The sequence below is a fragment of the Anabas testudineus genome, chromosome 5 (genome assembly GCF_900324465.2).
Source record: "Anabas testudineus chromosome 5, fAnaTes1.2, whole genome shotgun sequence".
Taxonomy (NCBI): Eukaryota; Metazoa; Chordata; class Actinopteri; order Anabantiformes; family Anabantidae; genus Anabas; species Anabas testudineus.
The window spans coordinates 17,856,673-17,875,978 of NC_046614.1; the positions used below are offsets into that span (position 1 = coordinate 17,856,673).

Genomic DNA, 19,306 nt, shown 5'->3' on the forward strand with positions numbered 1-19,306 from the left:
TGGACACTTCTGCAGGGGGTTGTGTACTTTAACAGTGAACCAGCCCCATGGATAGACATAACACACCTCGCCATCTGAACAGTATGTTCCTTTAGTCCGACAGGGTGACCTTCAGGGACACACTTGGCTCAGAAACCAGGTCACTAGAGTTCATCATGCTGGTGAGCTTGTATTCGACTGGTATAGCATCGGCACATGAAAACTGGTCAAGCGTCAGGTCTGTCTTCCTACTGGATTGTGATTTTGAAGTTTGCATTGGATATATCGCAGGGACAATCTCATTTCACGATTCATACACATTCACTGTTCATGTACTGTTCTTTGGTTGTGTAAAGCTGCTTTGTGACAATGTCAATTGTAAAAAGCGCTCTACAAATAAAATTGAATTGAATATATCACAGCCATTTTAGTGTTTCCAAAATATAAACAATAAAAAACATTTGCGTACTATATGCCCGGTTCACATATTTGTTAAGATGCTCACCACCTATGTTCTTTCTACTTCACCTCTCGACTTTAAAGCCGTCTGCAGTGGAGGTCAGTGAGCTATCCAAGTTTCAACACGCTGCATCAAACCCACTCTGGCACTAAGAGAAAACACTTAAGCAGCCATCAACGGTCCTTAATGGTGATTTTCATTACTGTTGCACACTACTTCACTGTGAGTGTCTGGACCATGATTATGGCACAGCGGTTCACTGGGAACATGCAATGTAAGCATCTGCTGAAAGTGGCAGAGTGGTATAATCATAATGGTGGGCATGATGGCTCTTGGCTTTATATAGTCCAGGATCAGCAGTACGATGATGACAGAGTGAGTAGTCTGTCCTTATAATTAGCTTGAGTGTTTTCCTGTGTATGCATACTGTAAAGTCTTTCATCAGACACTTTTCCTGTTTGTCCTGTACTCAAGTAGGTTCTGTAAAACTAGTTCTGTATCTGCACATTATAATTTAGCACTTCTAAAATAATGACATATGTTACAAAACATAATACATAAAATCATATATTAAACCAAAATAAATGTCACACATGGAAATTGAATTGAAAGAGGAATTTATTATGAGTTTTGCTTTCACCCATGGGTGTTGTTCACAAATGCTCCTGTCTTCAGCACCTAGTTGTATGTTTCCACTGCACAAAACACTTTAAAATTAGACATTTCATGTGTCAAGAATTTTAATTTTACAGAGCAGCATTAAATGCTAAACTACATGTTTGTTTTTTAGACCAGTTAGCAGTCGCATTTCCAGTTTAATAACACTTGATTTTTTGTGCCATTACGTCACGCTTGCCCCTTTCCACTTTTTCATGAGCATGTTTGAATAATTTGTTAAATTGTTAGAAATTACATTTTGAAGATATATTTATCAAACTCAATACACCAACCTTACATCAATATTGTAGATGAATGCCAAATTAGTGTTTAATTCATGTAAAGCACTAAAAAGGCACTTTATTATCACATTGTTTGTCAGTATAATGTCACTCACGGTTTATTATGAGGCATGAATACTGTATTGTTGTAGCTGCCGATAATATTGGGTAACATAACTTGACAAATTAGGCCAAACATGTCCATGTTAAATGGTTGGAAAATGTGATAAAATCTGTTAATGTATGTGATGAATTGTTGCGATGTCGCAATATTACAATACATCAGTTTCTATGTATTTCTGAAATATGAAATACTACATTCATCACAGTCTGTGTGGATCTGTCTGTGGTGGACATTATGAACAGGTTTTTATCTTTTTTTGTTTTAGTCAGGCACATTTGTTACCAACAAGTCCTTATATTATACTTTACAACACGGTGGAAGTGTAATTTCAGTTTGATAAAACAGAAACACTCAAAGGCAGGGCAAAAAGATTGTATGCACTCAGTAAGGATCTTACTTTTTACAATACGTCTATCTGTAAGGAGGCCTGACTGAATATGCTCAGCGCATTATGAGAGCCAGAGAAGGTTAATGTTCCTAAGTGAAGAAACCTGATACTGTTCATTGATTACTACAGTCCTGTGTACTACATATTTTGTTAAACTGACTTTGCTGCGTGAATCTCAGTATACCCCATGTACATTTGGATGCTGCGGGGACGGTGGTTGCCCCAGTGATATAGTGCTGAGATGTCATGCCATGGTAACAACTGTTGAACTGCCGAGGCGTTGTATACACTGCAGCCACTCCAAGGCTGTAAATCACAGCTCTGTTTTTAGGTGTTCTCACAGTGGTTTTAATCTGCCCCGATGGATGTGTGTGGGTTGATATGGGACACATACAGTAGGTTCACATACTCAGTACCCTATAGGATCATTCTGATACAAACACAATTATGCTGTGAAAGAGAGGAATAGGATAAATTGTGTTGCTATTTCCTGTTAAGGAATAATAAAACACTTTTGCATTATTTTTTTTTTTTACATAGTCGTGAATTCATAGATGTGTGCATCTGACATATTCCTAATTGGATATTTGTACCAATTTCATTGCTAGCGAAATCGCTGAAAATTGTATCATCTAAATGTGTTCTAGTAAAAGCCCTGACTGCTAGAACAGTGTGGGAGAGCATCTTAGGGGTGGTATTGCCATGTTGATACAACCTCAGCCAACATAATCAGTAACAATGCAGCAAGTTGACAGTAATGCTGAAGACAGGAGAGCAAACACTTTTTGTCTGAGGGTTTGGAGTGGTATTGGTGTCTCTCTTTGTGCATCTTGTGTGTGTGTGTGTGTGTCTGTGTGTGTGTGTGCGTGCGTGTGTGTGTATGTCTGTGTGTGTGTGTGTGAGATGGGGGTCAGATCTGAGTCAGCTGGTGCCAAAAACTGGAAGGCATGAAGCTTTCCATCTTGTCTGCGAAGAAACCCAGAGGTGCAAAGAGTGTGCTGAAGAACTGTAAAGAAGAAAAAGTAAAATGAAGATGTAAGAAAAACTTTCAAATCCCACAGTTTCACTGTGGCAACAGTGAGGACACCAACATTTATCACCGCAAGATAATATTTTTATACATTTATCCACATTGTCTATTCTGCCTTAGAGACTTAGGTACCCTCATACTCTACCATTTTCCTATACGTATAACAACTGTTTCCCCAAAATGGTAAAAGACATTTACATTGCTGCAGTGCATATAAGACTGTGCCTGTCTCCGTCTCACATTTCCAACGTCAGCCAATATGTCCATCCTATAAGTTTTAGGAGTAAAATAAAACCTATGCTGTAATTTATATTGAGTACATTTCCCCCTAGCCTCCTTTATATATTTGTTTCCTGTGTTTGACAGTATGTTTAATCACTCTTCATCACTTGGTTCACAGATGAAGTTCTTCTGCCAAATGATCCTCAGATATTTACACAAATCCCTGTGTGATTAAATAATATTTTAAAATTATTATTATTTATTTATAAGTAATAATTCAATCATGATGTAAAAACATTAAACATGTAAAATCATTATAATTTTATCAAATACATTTTTTTGTAATTAAATTAAAGTCCAGCATGAGCATGAAAGACATGTTGCTTATATTTACATATCTGTGATTATTTCACACCTCTTCCTGGGCACATAAATGGATATTTGGCTTTGTCAGCTGTTAGTTAGGATCTTTATCATTTTAAAAGTTATATTTTTATATAAGCAGTATTTGTGTCCAACACAAAGTTTGCTCTAACAACCTAAAACATACCCATTCTAACTGCTCATGTTTTTATAATAACCAGCATTTATTATCTTAGGGTTTAAGATAAGATTAAGATCTAGGATATATACAGTAGTATATTAAAATAGGTATGCGTATAATAAAGCATTTAAAATACATGTTTGTGATAAGTGGGAAGCCCTCTGAAATATTACAATATGGTTTTTTGCTGAAACTCAAGAGGTGTTCCTGATATGCTTGACACTTTAATAGTCTCATAAGTGGACATATCGTCCTGCAAAGCGAGTACTTTCTTCTCCCATTAAATATATGAAAGATATTCAGCTGGTCTACGTGTCTAGCATCCATAAATAAAAACAACGGTCTGCTGCCATCACCATTACCACTGTCTTGCCTTGCTTGGATCTTCTTTTCAACAGCAGTAGAGTCATAGAAATCTGTTTTTACTCAGAAGGCGGTGTGGACCTCTGTGTTCCTCCTTCAATGGCTTTCATGCGCTCTATCTGAACATTACACAAACCAGGCTTGCCGGCCGTGCTGTAAAAATCCTATCTACACCCAATCTTTCCCATAACAAAAGGAAGAGCACTAGATGTTCTCTGTGGTCTTGTTTTTGCTACAAGTCTTTCAGTCTCTGTAAAGGCAGGCCCTAATAAACAGGGTGAGCATAAACAAAGGATTAGCCAAAGTAAGGAGTTTGCCAAACTGACTGAAACAGATAACACAACACTTCTTTAATAAATAAACAGTAAAAGGAAGTCATGCACGCATTTAACGTTTCTAAATCTTTAGGGCTGGAAGTTACACTGATATGTTAGCTATGGAGATAAGATGTTAAATTGTGGTTACTGATAGCTCAAGTTGGACTACGGTTTATTTTGGCACAAAAACCGTGACTTTACAGTCCTACAACTCCCATGAGCCTCCACTGTTACTGACAGTGATGTAAGGCAGCAATTACTGCACAGGGGTTGAAAGGTTCAGGTTACAAACAGCATACATTTAAAACACAGATAGAATAGTGGACTATTTGAATTAAGGTGAAAAGACTGAAAACATATTTCCATGAAACTGAAACTGAGATGTGTAATTATTGTACTTACTGCTTTGGCAAAGACACCCATGAGCTCAGGGAACTGATGTGTGAGCATGGCCAGCATGGCAGTGAAGGAGCATAGGCCTGCTGTGAAGAGGATGAAGAAGGGAAGCTCTTTTTTTGGGTACACAGAGACCTCGTGGAAAGCTGTTGTGTAGATGAGAAAGAAACAACCAAAGCAAAGGAGAGCGAGACAGCAGAGGAATTATTATTTATCAAACTGGGACGAAAAAACACATTCATGACCTGTAAGTAAGTTAGGTACTCACAGGGCAGTAGTTCTCTGTCTGCTGTTTCTGTGCATCCTGGGTAGGGGTAAAACAGGTGACCCTTCTCTAGGGGGTACGGAATTATCCTGAAGGCTTTAAAGAGCAAATAACTGAATGAAGATTATAGATATAATAAACAGTTTAACTGCTGACACAATTTTCAGTAACTTAAACACAATCTTCAGCTGTGTGTATCTAATTGTATGCAGGTATCCTTTAAATTAATAAACATGCATTAGCAAACACAATGTTCAATTGCAAGACAGTACTAATGTTTGCTGATTATAAACCTCTGTACGTTTATGTAAATATTCTATTAAAAACAGCTGTTTCCAGCTACAATAGTCCTTTACAATATTAACAATGTCTACATTGTTTTTTTTTTAATCAATTTGATGTTCTAAAATCTGCTTTTCCTCCAAAAACATGGAATAACTACTTTCTGGGTGGAAAGTATTTTATCCCAGTGTGATGACAAATTCAATATTTGTGGATGTGTGGTTCATACAAAACCTATGAGGCAATAACTTGAAAGTAATATATAGCTAACAAAGCGAATATGCTGAATTTCCTTTAAAAAAAAAAAAAAAACTCAATGCCCACGGTAGAGGCAGACAAAAGAAGAAGTAGCTGTAATACATACTGCCCTCCCAGGTGCAGTGTAGTAAGTTTAATGCTCCCTCTGCCCTCTTCCAGTGCTGCAGGTGGAAAAAAGCATATGCCACTGCCTCGCTGTCACCCCTCTTCAAGATGTGCTCTGGAGGCAGGATCAAGCTCTTCATCTCTAGTAAGTACTAAAAAAAGGAAGAGCAAGTAATACAAGACCTCTGTTCAGTAAACACTTGGTATCTAGATCAACAATGATTTGGCAAGTTAAAGAGTGTTTTTCCAAATAAGTGAATATTTGTATCCTTTCATTCAACAGATAGTGAGAAGTAGGCAACTGTTAGCTGAGACTTGAGACTGAGACACATTAAACTGTGCTGATATAAAAAGAAAAAAAAAATTAATTCCCTCGTGGTCACTAATCACTTCATGCAGCTTTCATGCTTTCGATCAAATTTTCTCCATCTTTGTCAGTCAGCACTTCACTCTGTCCTATTGTGTAATTCCCTTTGGCTAACTCCCTGCAGACCGAAACATATTTTCTTCATGTGAGGTATTTGTTGAGAGCCCCATTTTGCAATTGTTCAAGGTGGGAGGGAAAATCTTTCCAAAGCTGCGTGTGTTATTATTACAGTACAGTACATTCATTCCATGAATGTGTAACATCCCCCACTCGCCCCCACCTCTCTTTCCCTACTGTGTAAGTTTGTCCCATTGAGTCAGTTTGTTCACTGTGCTGACAGAGGCCTACATCCCAGAGTAGCAACCTAAAGATGAGGTCCGCTTTCAGAAATAGCATAGAGTGAGAATGCAGAAATAACAGCCTGAGTATATCGCACACTGCTTTGTTCCAGCTTTGTCCATGGACAAGTCATTAATGGATGGTATAATGACTTTGATGAACCTGCCACTCTATGTCATTTATCTGTGTGGTGCCCAGTGTGGCAGGGGTCAAACAAAATCCATGTGCAGGGCTGGGGCCCCCTTGGGCTGGATTCCCAGGCGGCCAGCTTCACAGTGCTCTGGATCTCAGACTGACACTCTGGGAAGGTTAGCCCACAGCTAATCCTGTCTAATCCCTTCCATGGTCACAGGCTCAGCCAGCCATCCATCCATCCATCTACCAACCAGTCAGACCATGCTGCTTCACCCATTTCTCAGTGTTTCTGAACTCTCTCCCCCATGATCACTGCCGTCTCAGACACTTCAACCTAGCTCATCCCTTTTCCAGCTGTCTGTCACACTCTATAAGCCTGTCTGAAAATTAGCCTGGAGTCAACCCCCAACACACCCAAACTGGTAGACTGCCTCACACATCTCTCATTCTCCCTACATCTATGTACCCCACTTGCAGAACAAACTTTACAGAGCTTCAATACCAATCTGCAATTACTCAGCAACTTTTTCCTTTCTGATGAACTCAATAAGTGCATTACAGAACTTTTCCTTTGCAGCTCCCAAAGGAATGAAATTACACTTTATCTGCCTCCTACCTCCTTTTCATTTACCTATGCCAGTAGATGTTCCTGTCTACTAGACATTTCTATTTCCACCCCTCTGTTGTCATTACATGGACAGACAGCTACAGACCACCAGAAGTTGTTTGTTTGTTCTTTCCACTTATCCTGTCGGACTTAATTAAACTAGATACAGCCAGGACATTCAACTGTCTCCCTTTATCTTCTTTACCATATTGATCTACTTTATTCTGAGGACAAACCTTTCACCATCTTCTTCTTTGGCACTAGTGTTGAGGCATGCAGCTAGATTAAGAACAAAGCACTGCCAACTTTTATCTCTACAGCACAAAACAATAACTGCTTTAATAATGTACAGTGATTTTTGTAAGTCTCCAAGATGGCAGGGTATGCATGTAGAGAGGAACGACAGGGAGGCAAGATTTGTTTTTAGGTACAGTACTAAACCTTTGGATTGATCATTTTGACAACCCATAAGCTAGCCAAAAAATTTAAATATTTACAGTTTTACATATATGTCTACCTTCATATTAGTCTGTTGCTGATAATGAGACGACAGCATTTGGCACCGATGTAGGTCTGGTTCCTCTGTGTTTTAAGATTAACCATTTAGAGAGGCTGGCTGCCCAGCTGTCCTTCCTCGCATGCCATGGCATTAGACCTGGTGACACTTCAGCCTTCTCTGCGGGCCTCCCCCCTCCACTCCCTGTCGCCTCTTTGATGAAGGGATTGAGTTTCATGTGTTCTCCTTTTATCCCTGGGCAATCATAAGCCCAGAGCATAACTCATAAGCTCCCTTCTGATTCTAATCTGCAGCATTTTGCCTCTTACAATGGGACATACAGTAGGACAAAGGCTTACAAGGCTCTGTAAAAGTCAGACCAACACACACATGTACAGTCAATGAACATAAAGCCAAACAGGTGTTCAGGTCTACAAATGTTTAAATGGCTGCTCCAAACTCAACACAAAAAGCAATTTTTAATGACTGCTGCAGTCTTAAAATTATTCAACCCCTTCAATAGAATCACTAACAAGACTCCCTTTTGCACATCAGGTACTGTCTTGAGCACACCTGATGCAATTAATCAATTTTAGTTGCACCAGGTGTGCTTGAGACAGAACATATTAAATACTTGAACTGGCTATAGGGGTTTGTTGAGTGTCATGTTTGACTGCATGTTAGAAATAAGTCTGAAGAAAAACCTCAAAGTGGCTGCAAAAGATCTGCAGGAAGACTTGGTGGCAATGGGTCCTAAGTACACAGTAAGGTGCACGCTAAACGCCAAAGTAATATACATAAGCCACAGTTTGGTGATTCTGTTCAAAAACAAAACTGGAACATTTTGGGTCTATGCATCAGCATTAAGTGTGAGGAAGGAAGAATGAAGCAATGATCCCAAGCAGACCTCAAAGTCCACTAGGACTTGGTTGCAAAAGAAGTCTGAGAAGATTCTACAGAGGCCGTCAGTCATTTGACTTGAACCACATAGGAAATCTCAGGTGGGATTTAAAGAAGTCACTTGCAGCACGTAAACCCATGAATATTAGTGAACTGGACGCCATTGCCCATGAAGAATGGAATAAGATTCCCTGCTGGAACGCTGCCAGAGGCTGTTGTCTGGCTATGTATCACATTTGAAGCAGGTCATAACAGCCTAAGTACTGAAGATGCTAGTCATTAAAGGGTTGAATATTTTAGAGACTGCAGTAGTCTTTAAAATTAGCTTTTTGCAGCAAGAAACCTCACAACATTCGTCCCTTAATGGGCTGGGATGGAGTGAATTGTTAGTACCTCCTTTTCTTTCTCTGAATAAAACCTAATCCATCTTAACTCACAGCAAACCCGGGACTGCTACTCTATCTCAATTCACAAACCAAAAAGCCAATTTCAGAGGTAAACTAAGCAAAAGTCCACATTTCTAAGCTCTGAGAGGCAAGTTAGATGAGATCATGTCAACCAGAATGGGGTGAGATGAGAAAATGCCCTTCAAAGTGGAGTAAATTAGCAAGGTAGATGGGATCAAGTCACCCTGACTGCTTCAAAATGATCAAAGTGGTTTTAAATGTAAATGTAAAACAGATTTAGGTAGCAGAAACACTTTATCAAACATCCAAACATCCGACAAATTGTCAGTTTCTTAACCACTGGCCGGTAGAGAAGTTGATTGGAATGGACAGAGAGATGGAGAAGGAAGTAGAGGTGGAGGAGAACGGGGAGAGGAGGATAAATAGGGGAAAATAAGAAGATGAGGAGGAGAGGAAAAAGGAAGGGAGTGAAGGGGAAGAGGGAAATAGGGGCAAGGTAAAGGGTTCATGTGTGTGGAGGATGGATTGCAATAAAACAGCTGTGGGCTTGAAATGTGTGTGTGTGTGTGTGGATGTGGGTTTACTGTGTGTATATAGCTGTTAGAAAAAGCTCATGTGATGTAGCCTAGTATGATATTCATATAAAGTATAATCTCCTTAGCATGCTTGATATCCACACACAATGCTTAACCCAACAATGTTCCTTCTTTCTTCCTCATGTTCATGAGTGGCAGAGGATTTTGGACAGTTTCTATTAACCATGCTTGTAGCATGGACAGCAATGTTAATCTGTCAGTAGGTCACTGTAGAATGAAACACCTCAATAAATAATGTATAAAATATGTATAAATAAGTACAGTGCCTGTAGGATGAAACCTATTGACTTTAATGATAATCAACCATCGTCTTTTTTATCTAGTACCAGTATAAGGAAAAATGTCTTCTCAAATATTGACTATTCAAGTTTCCCATGGGTCACTTGCTGGATTGCCATGATATTCAGTGGGGGTTTTCGCAGGGCTGCACAACTGTCACAACAATCTCTTGAGTTCCCTATTCATTGTGTAAATCATCCTAAAAATGTATTACTAGTGAAAGTTTCATTAGTTTGAGTCCTATGAAGTTACAAACTTTGCCAAAGCATGCACGGGTCTTCACAATTTAGGAAACCCCGTGTCAAAACTACAACCATAACCTCTGTGTGCAAATCTCCTGTGTAAAATCTGCTTTAGGGGACGACAGGTCAGCTTGTGTCTAAAAAGGCCAGTCACAGGTGCACTCATCCTTTAGACATGTCAGACAACACAAAGCAACACTGCCCCTCCTTCCACACACTACCACATTTTCAAAAGCTCAACACAACTGTGATGCCCAATGCCGAATAAAGTGTCAGTTTAAAAATAAATATAAATGAAAAGATGCATTACAATATTCATAATGTCATTAACTTTTTACCCACTCTCACTAAAGTCTTTTTGATAGTGTTGGCAGTAGTGGTTATATTCACTCTCTGTCTGTTTGGCTCAAACAGGGGATGAGGGAACATGAGAGGATAAGAAACAGGATGAGGGTACATGATGAGAGGGGAGAGAAGTGCTGCCTCTGGGCAGGATAGGAAGCAGTTGGAAAGACACTGAAGATGAGGGCCCTCACTTTAAAATCAAAGGCTGGATCAAAGTGCTGGCTGTCGTATACCCCCCTCCAAACACACACACACATACAAGTTCTCATTCTTTCTTTCAGAAAAGGAGTCCATGGCATGAAACAACACCACACTACAAAGGCTAAATTGAGACAAAACTATGCTGCAAATGGTTGTGTATGACTCTGTGTGTGCTCTGTGAGCAAGTGACATCTAATCCAGTGATAATTGATGGGAAAGAGATGTCCAGAGTAGTATTATGTGTGCCCTGGTTGAGCCTGGTTCTCTCTATCAATTTTTTGAACCAAAGGAGGTTTTGTGCTTTATATTTACAAATTTTTCTATGATCCAAGTAAAACTACAAGTAACCTACTTGTAAAAACACATAATCCCTGCACAGTATAGTACCAAATGCATTATCTTATAATGTGACAATCATAAGCAATAGGCCTATTTAAAAAATAATCGTAATATATACTTTAATAATAAATATAAATTATATAAATGAAACACTTAGAAAAAGACATCCCACAGTCAGTACAGCTGACACTAAGGATGATAAGAGAACTATTGCATGAAGAACTACAGTGACACCTACTGGTGAGTTAGTATACAGCATGTCTAGAATGAATAAATAAAAAATAAATAAATTGAATAGAATGAAAGCCACTGTTTGAAAATTACATTACTTGTAACTGCAGACATAACTCTACTTGTCCTGTGTGTGACCTTAACACATGAAATGATTGCAAGCCCGACATGAATGAAGAAATGTAAAAAATAAAATCCAGACAGTTACGAATTCTGAATTTGTTCTATAACATCCCAATGATCATCATAGCGAAGAGATGTCTGTCGGGATGGATGTAGAGGTGAGAGGTATTGATATCAAATTTCTACATCATAAAAAAAGTTTTTTTTTCAGGTTGAGTCAAGTCGCAGTTATTCAAGTTTACAGCCTAACATCACATCACAATGTGATCAATAGGTTTTACAGGCCCACAATAGCTGTCAGACTCCATGCAACACTCATTAGTCTGATTACTGACCTTTGGCACATGTGGATTGAATTCAACAGCTCTGTGTATGGCCTCCACAGCATTCATCTCTGCTGTACTTAGCCCCCGCCTGGACGCTGCCTCTGGAGAGAATCTGTAGCAACATTCCCCACAATGAGACACTGTCGGAGACTTTTGACTGATGCAGAAAAGATGCAGTAAACGTTAAGGAGTAAACATTATGAACCCAAAGTTAACTTACTTATCTGATACAGCCCGCGCTTTCAGCAGTGCAGATGTGTAGCATATAGTGGCTGATTTTGGCAAACTGATATCTGTAATGAGAGAAAAGAAACTGTCAATATACAATATAATTTCAGGGAGAATTAAATAAAACAGAGCTACAATGTTGGAAATATGAAATGTTTATTTGTTTTATTCGTACCATCATATTTGGCAAGGACTGCTTGGACATCAGCATATGCCTGAAGCTCTAGAAGTGCCTCCAAGAGGTTTTCGTGTATATTTAACATTCCCAACAGTGGGAACTCCTTCATTAACTGTAAAAAAAAAATATATATATACATATCACTGTTATTAGCACTATCATTGTGCTGCTATAGTTTTAAATACAGTAATTCAAGCTACACACTATTGTACAAGTCACTGTCACACAGGAAACTCACATCTCTCATCATTTTCACTGCTTCTTTAATCCGTCCCAGCTTGCGTGCACACATTGCTAGCCTTCGTTTAATGTACACTAGTAAGTTGATATCTTTTCCAGCTGTGGATGGCAAATGGAACACGTGACAGTTCATAAAATACACCAGTTTGTCAGAATTTAAAATACAAATGGCAGGAACAGATTTGGATTTTTCACATTTTGAGTGAGGAAAATCCTTATTATTATCAAAGGAAGTGTCGATCCCTACCAATACTTAGTGCTTTTTTGAAGAGACGTTCAGCTTCTGTGATAGTTGTGGCTTCTTCCTCTGCTAGAAGCACATAAGCTGCAGCACATCTGCACACATACACACAAAAGTAATGCCCATCCTCATATTGTATTTTTCTTTGGGTTAAACATAAAACAATAGTTGTGTTTGTATGGATATCATTCAGTCAGGGCAATAATTAGAGTATAAAACAACCCAACCTTAACTGAAGCAAGCTCAAGTAAAGTAAAGTTTGAGTTCTCCTATTTTAACCCCATTGCTATTGACATGATACAGATTATATTTTTAGTATTAAGAAGATAATATGTAACTGTGCAATAGCATGACTCACTCATGGTTCATTTCTATGGCCTGGTAAGCTGCTCTGATCCTGGCCTGAGGATTTCTCTCTCTCCAGGCTTTCTGCATCACTGTAACGAGATGATGAACTCAGGCTTAATATAGATATGACCTCACAGTCTTGACATACGCGGTCAAGCTACAATTTCAAATGTACGATTAAAACTCACCAGCATCCTCTGGCCTCAGCTGCTGCGTGTCTCCCGTGAAGAATGTCTGATGGTCTTGAGCAGACAGGTTCATATCATAGTATGTTAAGGGCTCCTTCCCTGTTACCCAGGTGTACCTGTAGCCAAATAAAGTCAAATATAAAATCTACTGCTAGAGCTTCGTCATCATTAGTAAAAGTTAGTATGTCCCTTTTTAAACAATTCACATTATGAACCTTTAATTTTAAGAACTATTATATGTATCCTGAGCTGTCACACATACCTGTTGTATTCTGCTCCTCTGAATAGATTTAAAGGGTTCCTCCACACCTTACACTCTAACGGAGGGAATAAATTCGTTATTAGTTCTTGTAATATTGAGAGTAGTATTGTGGTTATGGTTGGTATATATAATATATTCACCTGAAACACTTGGTCTTGGCTCTGCCTCACCATTAACCGATGAGAACAGACCAGTTGCAGAGCTGCTCTCCACACCCCCCAGGAGAGGCCGCAGGTGGCTCACTGAGACTTGTTCAATGAATGAGGTCCCATATTTACGAAAATACCACCACTCAAATATCTATAGTCAGAACAAAAAGTGGTCAAACCATAGTTTTACTAAAAGACACAAATGACTCAGATATCCCTTAGTGGCAATTACTCATATCACTAGCCCAATGACTTCATAACTTCTTCTACATTTAGTAGTAATGTGCCTAAAATTGGCTTCATCCATGTGCAGAATTTAGAAGAATCTGTACAACTAGATGCGTCCATGGGCGTCAACAATCAGGTAACTGTATGAATGGTCCCATATACAGATTTGATGTTTGATATAATTATTCTCCCTAACAGATCCACTCCCAAATTCACTGCAGTGTACGTCTGGGTGACAAAATCCAATTGTCTGTGCTTGTAAAAATACACAGCAACGTTTTATCTGAAGTTAATATGCGACTTCAGCAGTTTCCACATTTTCTGTGTTTGTTGTATTAAATTCTCTTCTTTGTGTTTATGTCTCTTCAAAGCAACTCTTTTAAAGGGAAACTCTTATTAAGAAATGATCTTAACTTTGGATTTTATCCACCACAGCAGATTTACTAAGACTAGCTAAAGCTGCATATTAACTTTACATATACTTTGGATTTAGTTCCCTTTCACTCAAACTGAAAATGAACTGCAAAGAGATCATGTGCATGATAAAAAAAAAAAAAGGCAGCAAACACAACCTGTTCCACTGTTCATGGAGGCCCCTGGCTATCGTTTTATAACGAACAAAACCTGAAGCGAAAGCAAACACTCTTGTACAAAATACCAAAGTGTTGTGCAATAAATAATAATTGTTGTAATAACTCACAAGGATGAGTCCAGATATGAGAGAGGAGGTTCCAGTGAGAGCCACATAGAATTTAGGGGTCAGTGTGTTTAAAAACACTGAGGCTGAAACAAGAGAAAGGACAGATACTTCCATCAGTGCTGTGGAAGATGTGACAATAATAATGTGAAATCATTAACAACAGCTGTAAACTAACAGGAGATAAAATGATCGTAGCTTGCGCGCTGCATAGTTTCTCCTATATAAAAATACCCACTGCAGCAAACTTGGTGACACCATAATCCTTAAAACATACCTCTACCGGCGAGCCTTTTGCGATCTTCTGTAAGCTAAAACAAATCTGTCCTTGGGAAGACTCTCCATTAGATTACAATGTCTTTACGTTGGAACTGGTCTCCCCAAGGACCGATGTGGTAGTTGTTTGTATTATTGTTTTGTTTGTATAGCTGTTTCCTGCTCCCCAACCGGTCGAGGCAGATGGCCGTTTAACTTGAGCCTGGTTCTGCTGGAGGTTTCTTCCCCCAGGGGGAGTTTTTCCTCTCCACTGTTTGCCTAGTGCTTGCTCAAGTTGATCTTGTTGGGCTACATGTGTTTCTTGTCTGTCTTGTGAAGCACTTTGTAACATATGTTTAGAAAAGTGCTCTATAAATACATTTATTATTATTTATTATAATAAACTACTGAATTTCAGCGACGAAGTGTTTAACTTAAGCCTAAGCAAAAAGTCGCCTTTAATTGTGCCTGAATTAATCAGCCTCTGAGCTGTCAAACCAGTAGCAGCTCCCGCTTGTTGTAAGCTAAAGCCAGAAGCCCGAAGGCTAACAATAGCTAGCTAGCAGCTGCATTCATTTACCTGAGGTAAGAGTTTCCTGCAGTTTCAGCGGGCTCCACAGGACGTATATCATGATGAGCACCATGCCGAACCAAATGAAGCACACGTAAGTCCATGACCAAGAGAGCCAAGACCTTAATTTCTCTGTGAATCCAAGCGACTGAGGATTACTGCCAGTGGTGTCCTCCATGTTTCTCCGGATGTCTGTAAACAGAGGAGTCACGTGACCGCGCGGCGAGAGGACTTCTATTTTGAAATGTGGAATAAAATGCGTTTCCGGAGGCTACAGAAAACCAGAAAGAGGTCAGCATCCACGCTCTGGGACATTACAGTACAGTGGTGGGGTGTGATATGAGATCTAAGTAATGGTAGCAATGCTATGGTTTAGAAATGTTCCATTACAAGTCTCATTTATACACAGTAAATGTGTAATATGTGTAATTTAATGTTGCAGTCTGCAAATGACATGCTTCACAGGGAGCTACTGTACATACTACTGGTTACTACTAGTTACTTTGCAGCTGCAGATGCAGATTATCAGAGAATAATCAAATAAATGGTGATGCATTATTATGGATTAACCCCCCCCTTCAACAGCCTACACAAATATAGCTCCACCCTTTTCAGCTGTGCTGTTTTTCTCCCCTCTGTCAAGTATTATAAGTTATTTTCCTCCTGCAGATGAGTCAATCAAACCATGCAATTGACTTTAGGGGTCACTGACTATGTAAAAATGTTGACATATAGCTACGCTGTATGCAGTGAACCAATATATGCCATTTAATAATATAACAACCTTCCTTTAATAAATGGAAAATTATCTGATTAATAATTATTTAACATACAGTATAATAATAATGATATATTTTCACAACCAAGTAGACTTTACATGTTTGAAATATTAAATAAATACACACTGACTATTGTTTGAAAGATGTGCTTGACTTTGCTTTGAGTAAACCTCAAATTTAATAGATGTGCGCTTCAAGCTCCCGGGGATATTTGCTGAAATTCATCCTCTCAGCTATAAAACTGCAGGCAGAAACTTTCATCAGCTCATTTCTCAGCCCGCTGTAGTATATAGTACTGTTCATGCCCACTAAGTGGGGCCATTGCATCATAAGACCATTCAGCATGACTGCCACTAAAGAACTGCAGGTGGAGACAAAATTCAGCTTTGTTTACTTCCTTGTAGTTACTGGACTCATCATAATTCATTGCAGTATTTTAGAAATTCTGTATTTCGGGCATGTAAATGTCCTATGTTTTGAGCTAACATTTTCTACAAATCAGTCACTAACCTATTTTTTAGTTCTTACCTACGGCTGAGAGTTGGATCCAAATGGTACGACTTTGTTGCAGCTGTCAGTCATTGTACATTTACAGTTGTCTATTCCCATGATTTACATATCGTGGGATGGATATGCTCTGTCAAAAATAAACAAGTCAACAAACAAGACTTTTGCAAGATAGGGTTGATGTATACAACCCGCAGCACTTCTCACCTTGTGTGACAGACTCACATCTCCTTACAGTGCAGGAATAAATGTGATTTGTTGGAGTGTATTCTAGTTGGAGGTTACAGTCACTGAATGACGGAGAGCCAGATTTGGTCCTGCTCACACATGCCCTTGGGTGTTTTCTGCCTGATGCTGATGGACAAGCACACGCAGGGTTAAAGGCCTGTCATATAAATCAGGTACAATCACTTTAGAGGTGAAAACATGCATGATGCCACTGACAGGGAGAAAGAGAGGCGGGGGGAGAGAAAAGAAGAAGAAGAAGAAGAAGGAGAAGGGGAGAGAAACAAGACAAGTCTGTAGACGTTATCTGCAGTTTATAGTCTGACTTGTACGTCTGAATATATTTCCAGACGAATGGATATTTCCAAATAACCTCTGCTCAGTGACTCATTCTGTGATAAAACATACATGTGTCTTCCAAGAATATACTGTGCAGGTTTACAATCTTATCTTCTCCTGTATTTACACTGCACCACTTCAGTTAAATCAGTTAAATATCAACACAATTACAATAAAATATATTTAAATCAATGCAAGGACATTCACAGAACTTCTTCAAACATCATAATCACACGCCTTAATTAAATTCTCTCTACAGCACCACAAATGAAAACAAACTTTTATATACAGGTAATGCAAAAATAAAACACAACATTGATATAAACAACAATAGACAATAGCTTAGTACAAAATGTGACAGGACCTGCTCACAATGGTCAGCCATTGCACAGCCATGCAGAAGCAACAGTGCTGTTGCCATTCTGCAGTCACCTGTATACTTAAGGTTCATTTACAATTTCACGTCTGGTATCCATCCAGCCATTCTGGACTTCGTGTTCTGTTTATGTAGTTTCTTTCTTTTTTTCTTTCCCCAAAGCTTTTAAGAGTCTTCTAATCATACATAATTAATCACAGTTTTCACTTAAATGCACTGCATTTCTCACTCTCATTATTACTTAAGAGGCTGCTCTTTACCACTTGAAAATACCCAGCGTTCTGTTGATCATATTGTTCACAAAGCCAAGTGTTTAAACACACGGAGTCAAAATATACAAAATATTTCACACACAAATTTTACACTAATCTCATCATTTTATTCACATGAACATTTTATTCGTGTCAGTTAAATATTTTTGTGAAAACTCTGCAGACATTTGGCTACAATGTCGTTTTAATGAATAATGAATAATTTGACTGGTCGTTTGTCAGCTCTGCATTTGGTGGTCCCCACTGATGGAAAATGTCAAACTTTATGAAACTGGTTCTTGTCTCCCACACTGCTTTCTCTCTGTGAGTTTATATTACTTGTCTCGATGAAGGGACTCTCCCTTTACATCTCATTTCTCTCAAAACACTTCATTTTCAGAAAATGTGTGTTCTTTTTTTTGCATCAGGAGACCATGCCGTTTGACCACATCTGAAAGCAATGCTGCCACAGAAAAATGACTTTCCCCATGGCAGACTCACTCACAGACCAGCTTTTAAACCATTTCCCTTTAAATCTGTGAGGACAAGTGGACATGCAACAACTGCAAGTGCTAATGCTCCATAACTACATTAATGACTAATTCATAGAGGAATGCGCCATTCAAGCAGCAGCAAAGTTACACATCCTGTAACACTTTACAAACATGTTCTACTCTTACAGCACAATATGTTTTTTTATCATTTGACTGTTCATAATGTCCACTGGAAATGCACATTGTAGTAGCAAGGGATGTAATGTAAATAATTTAATTGTGAAAAATAAAGCATGAAGTGTAAGCATCAACATGTTCAGAACTAGTTATATGGGATCAAACATAAAACATGGAATAATAGCTTATAAGGGAAGCGAGCTGCCTCTTGTCCACGTGTACACTGGCTTTCTTATTGTATACAACTCTAGTCAACTGTACGTATAAATGGAAGATGAGGAAATAAATAATACATATGAATTACCTTCATGCAGTCAGGTTCTTTTTTCCACCCCCCTGTGCTGCAAGAACATCATTTTTAGTAACAATAAAATAAAAAGCCAGGTGCACAGATTAAAAAAAAACAACAAGGTCCTGTGAACAGCAGTGCGTCAGTAGTTGCAGAAGCCTGTAAGGTGTTATGGTACTTTCAAAAAGGTGTCAAATAAAGTGTAACTGCAAACAACAAGAGTAATGAAAGTCTTTGGTGAACTGAAAATTAAAGCTACACAGATAGAGCAAATCCTGTCTTTTTAATGTTAATAAGACTGCTTGTGTTTGTATTGCGAGAGGACGCGTCAGACATCATTGCAAGTTCAGGTACTTTGTTCACATTCTTTGTTTTCTTTCTTTTTCCCAGTGGTATGTTTTTTTTTAAAACACGAATTCTCTCAACTCCCATCAGAGTAGCTTTGCTTGTCAGTGTTGAGAAAGCAGATATGGATCGGTAACCAAAGTCCTAATCCATAATCCCAATATAAACAAAAATGTCACCAGAGCTGCATTACATAAACGAAAAGCAAAACATGATAAAGAAACATTTTTATCCTCAAATGACCTTGACTTGCCTCTAACACCGAAAAGTGTCCGTCTTTGAATTGCTGCACAGAAGGTTTACAGATATTACACAACAGCACCTTGAAATGAGAA

The 19,306-nt window shown here is 38.7% G+C and overlaps 1 protein-coding gene across 2 annotated transcripts; it reads right to left on the reverse strand.

Moving 5' to 3' along the window:
* Positions 1-1,039: 1,039 nt before the first annotated feature.
* Positions 1,040-18,757, reverse strand: st7l (suppression of tumorigenicity 7 like). Of its 2 annotated transcripts, XM_026350243.1 has the most exons (18): positions 18,642-18,757; positions 16,683-16,829; positions 16,497-16,605; positions 15,199-15,381; positions 14,367-14,449; positions 13,430-13,589; positions 13,290-13,344; positions 13,028-13,143; positions 12,850-12,928; positions 12,498-12,586; positions 12,249-12,349; positions 12,008-12,122; positions 11,825-11,897; positions 11,614-11,716; positions 5,673-5,823; positions 5,030-5,122; positions 4,768-4,907; positions 1,040-2,895 (listed from the first exon to the last, which is right to left on the reverse strand). In XM_026350243.1, exons 4-18 carry the CDS (start codon positions 15,365-15,367, stop codon positions 2,800-2,802), a joined length of 1,623 nt encoding a protein of 540 aa, XP_026206028.1. In that variant the 5' UTR covers positions 15,368-15,381; positions 16,497-16,605; positions 16,683-16,829; positions 18,642-18,757; the 3' UTR covers positions 1,040-2,799. The 2 variants fall into 2 exon arrangements, with proteins under 2 accessions (XP_026206028.1, XP_026206029.1); XM_026350244.1 differs by lacking the exon at positions 16,497-16,605.
* Positions 18,758-19,306: the final 549 nt, after the last annotated feature.

Bases quoted from the DNA above. Each gene is read 5' to 3' on its own strand.
- st7l (XM_026350244.1), bottom strand. From the start codon at position 15,367: ATGGAGGACACCACTGGCAGTAATCCTCAGTCGCTTGGATTCACAGAG. The intron at 13,144-13,289 runs GTATGTGTGACA...ATTTGGCTACAG, and splicing joins AGAGGAGCAGAATACAACAG to GTACACCTGGGTAACAGGGA. The intron at 12,350-12,497 runs GTAGGGATCGAC...TGCCATCCACAG, and splicing joins CAAAAAAGCACTAAGTATTG to CTGGAAAAGATATCAACTTA.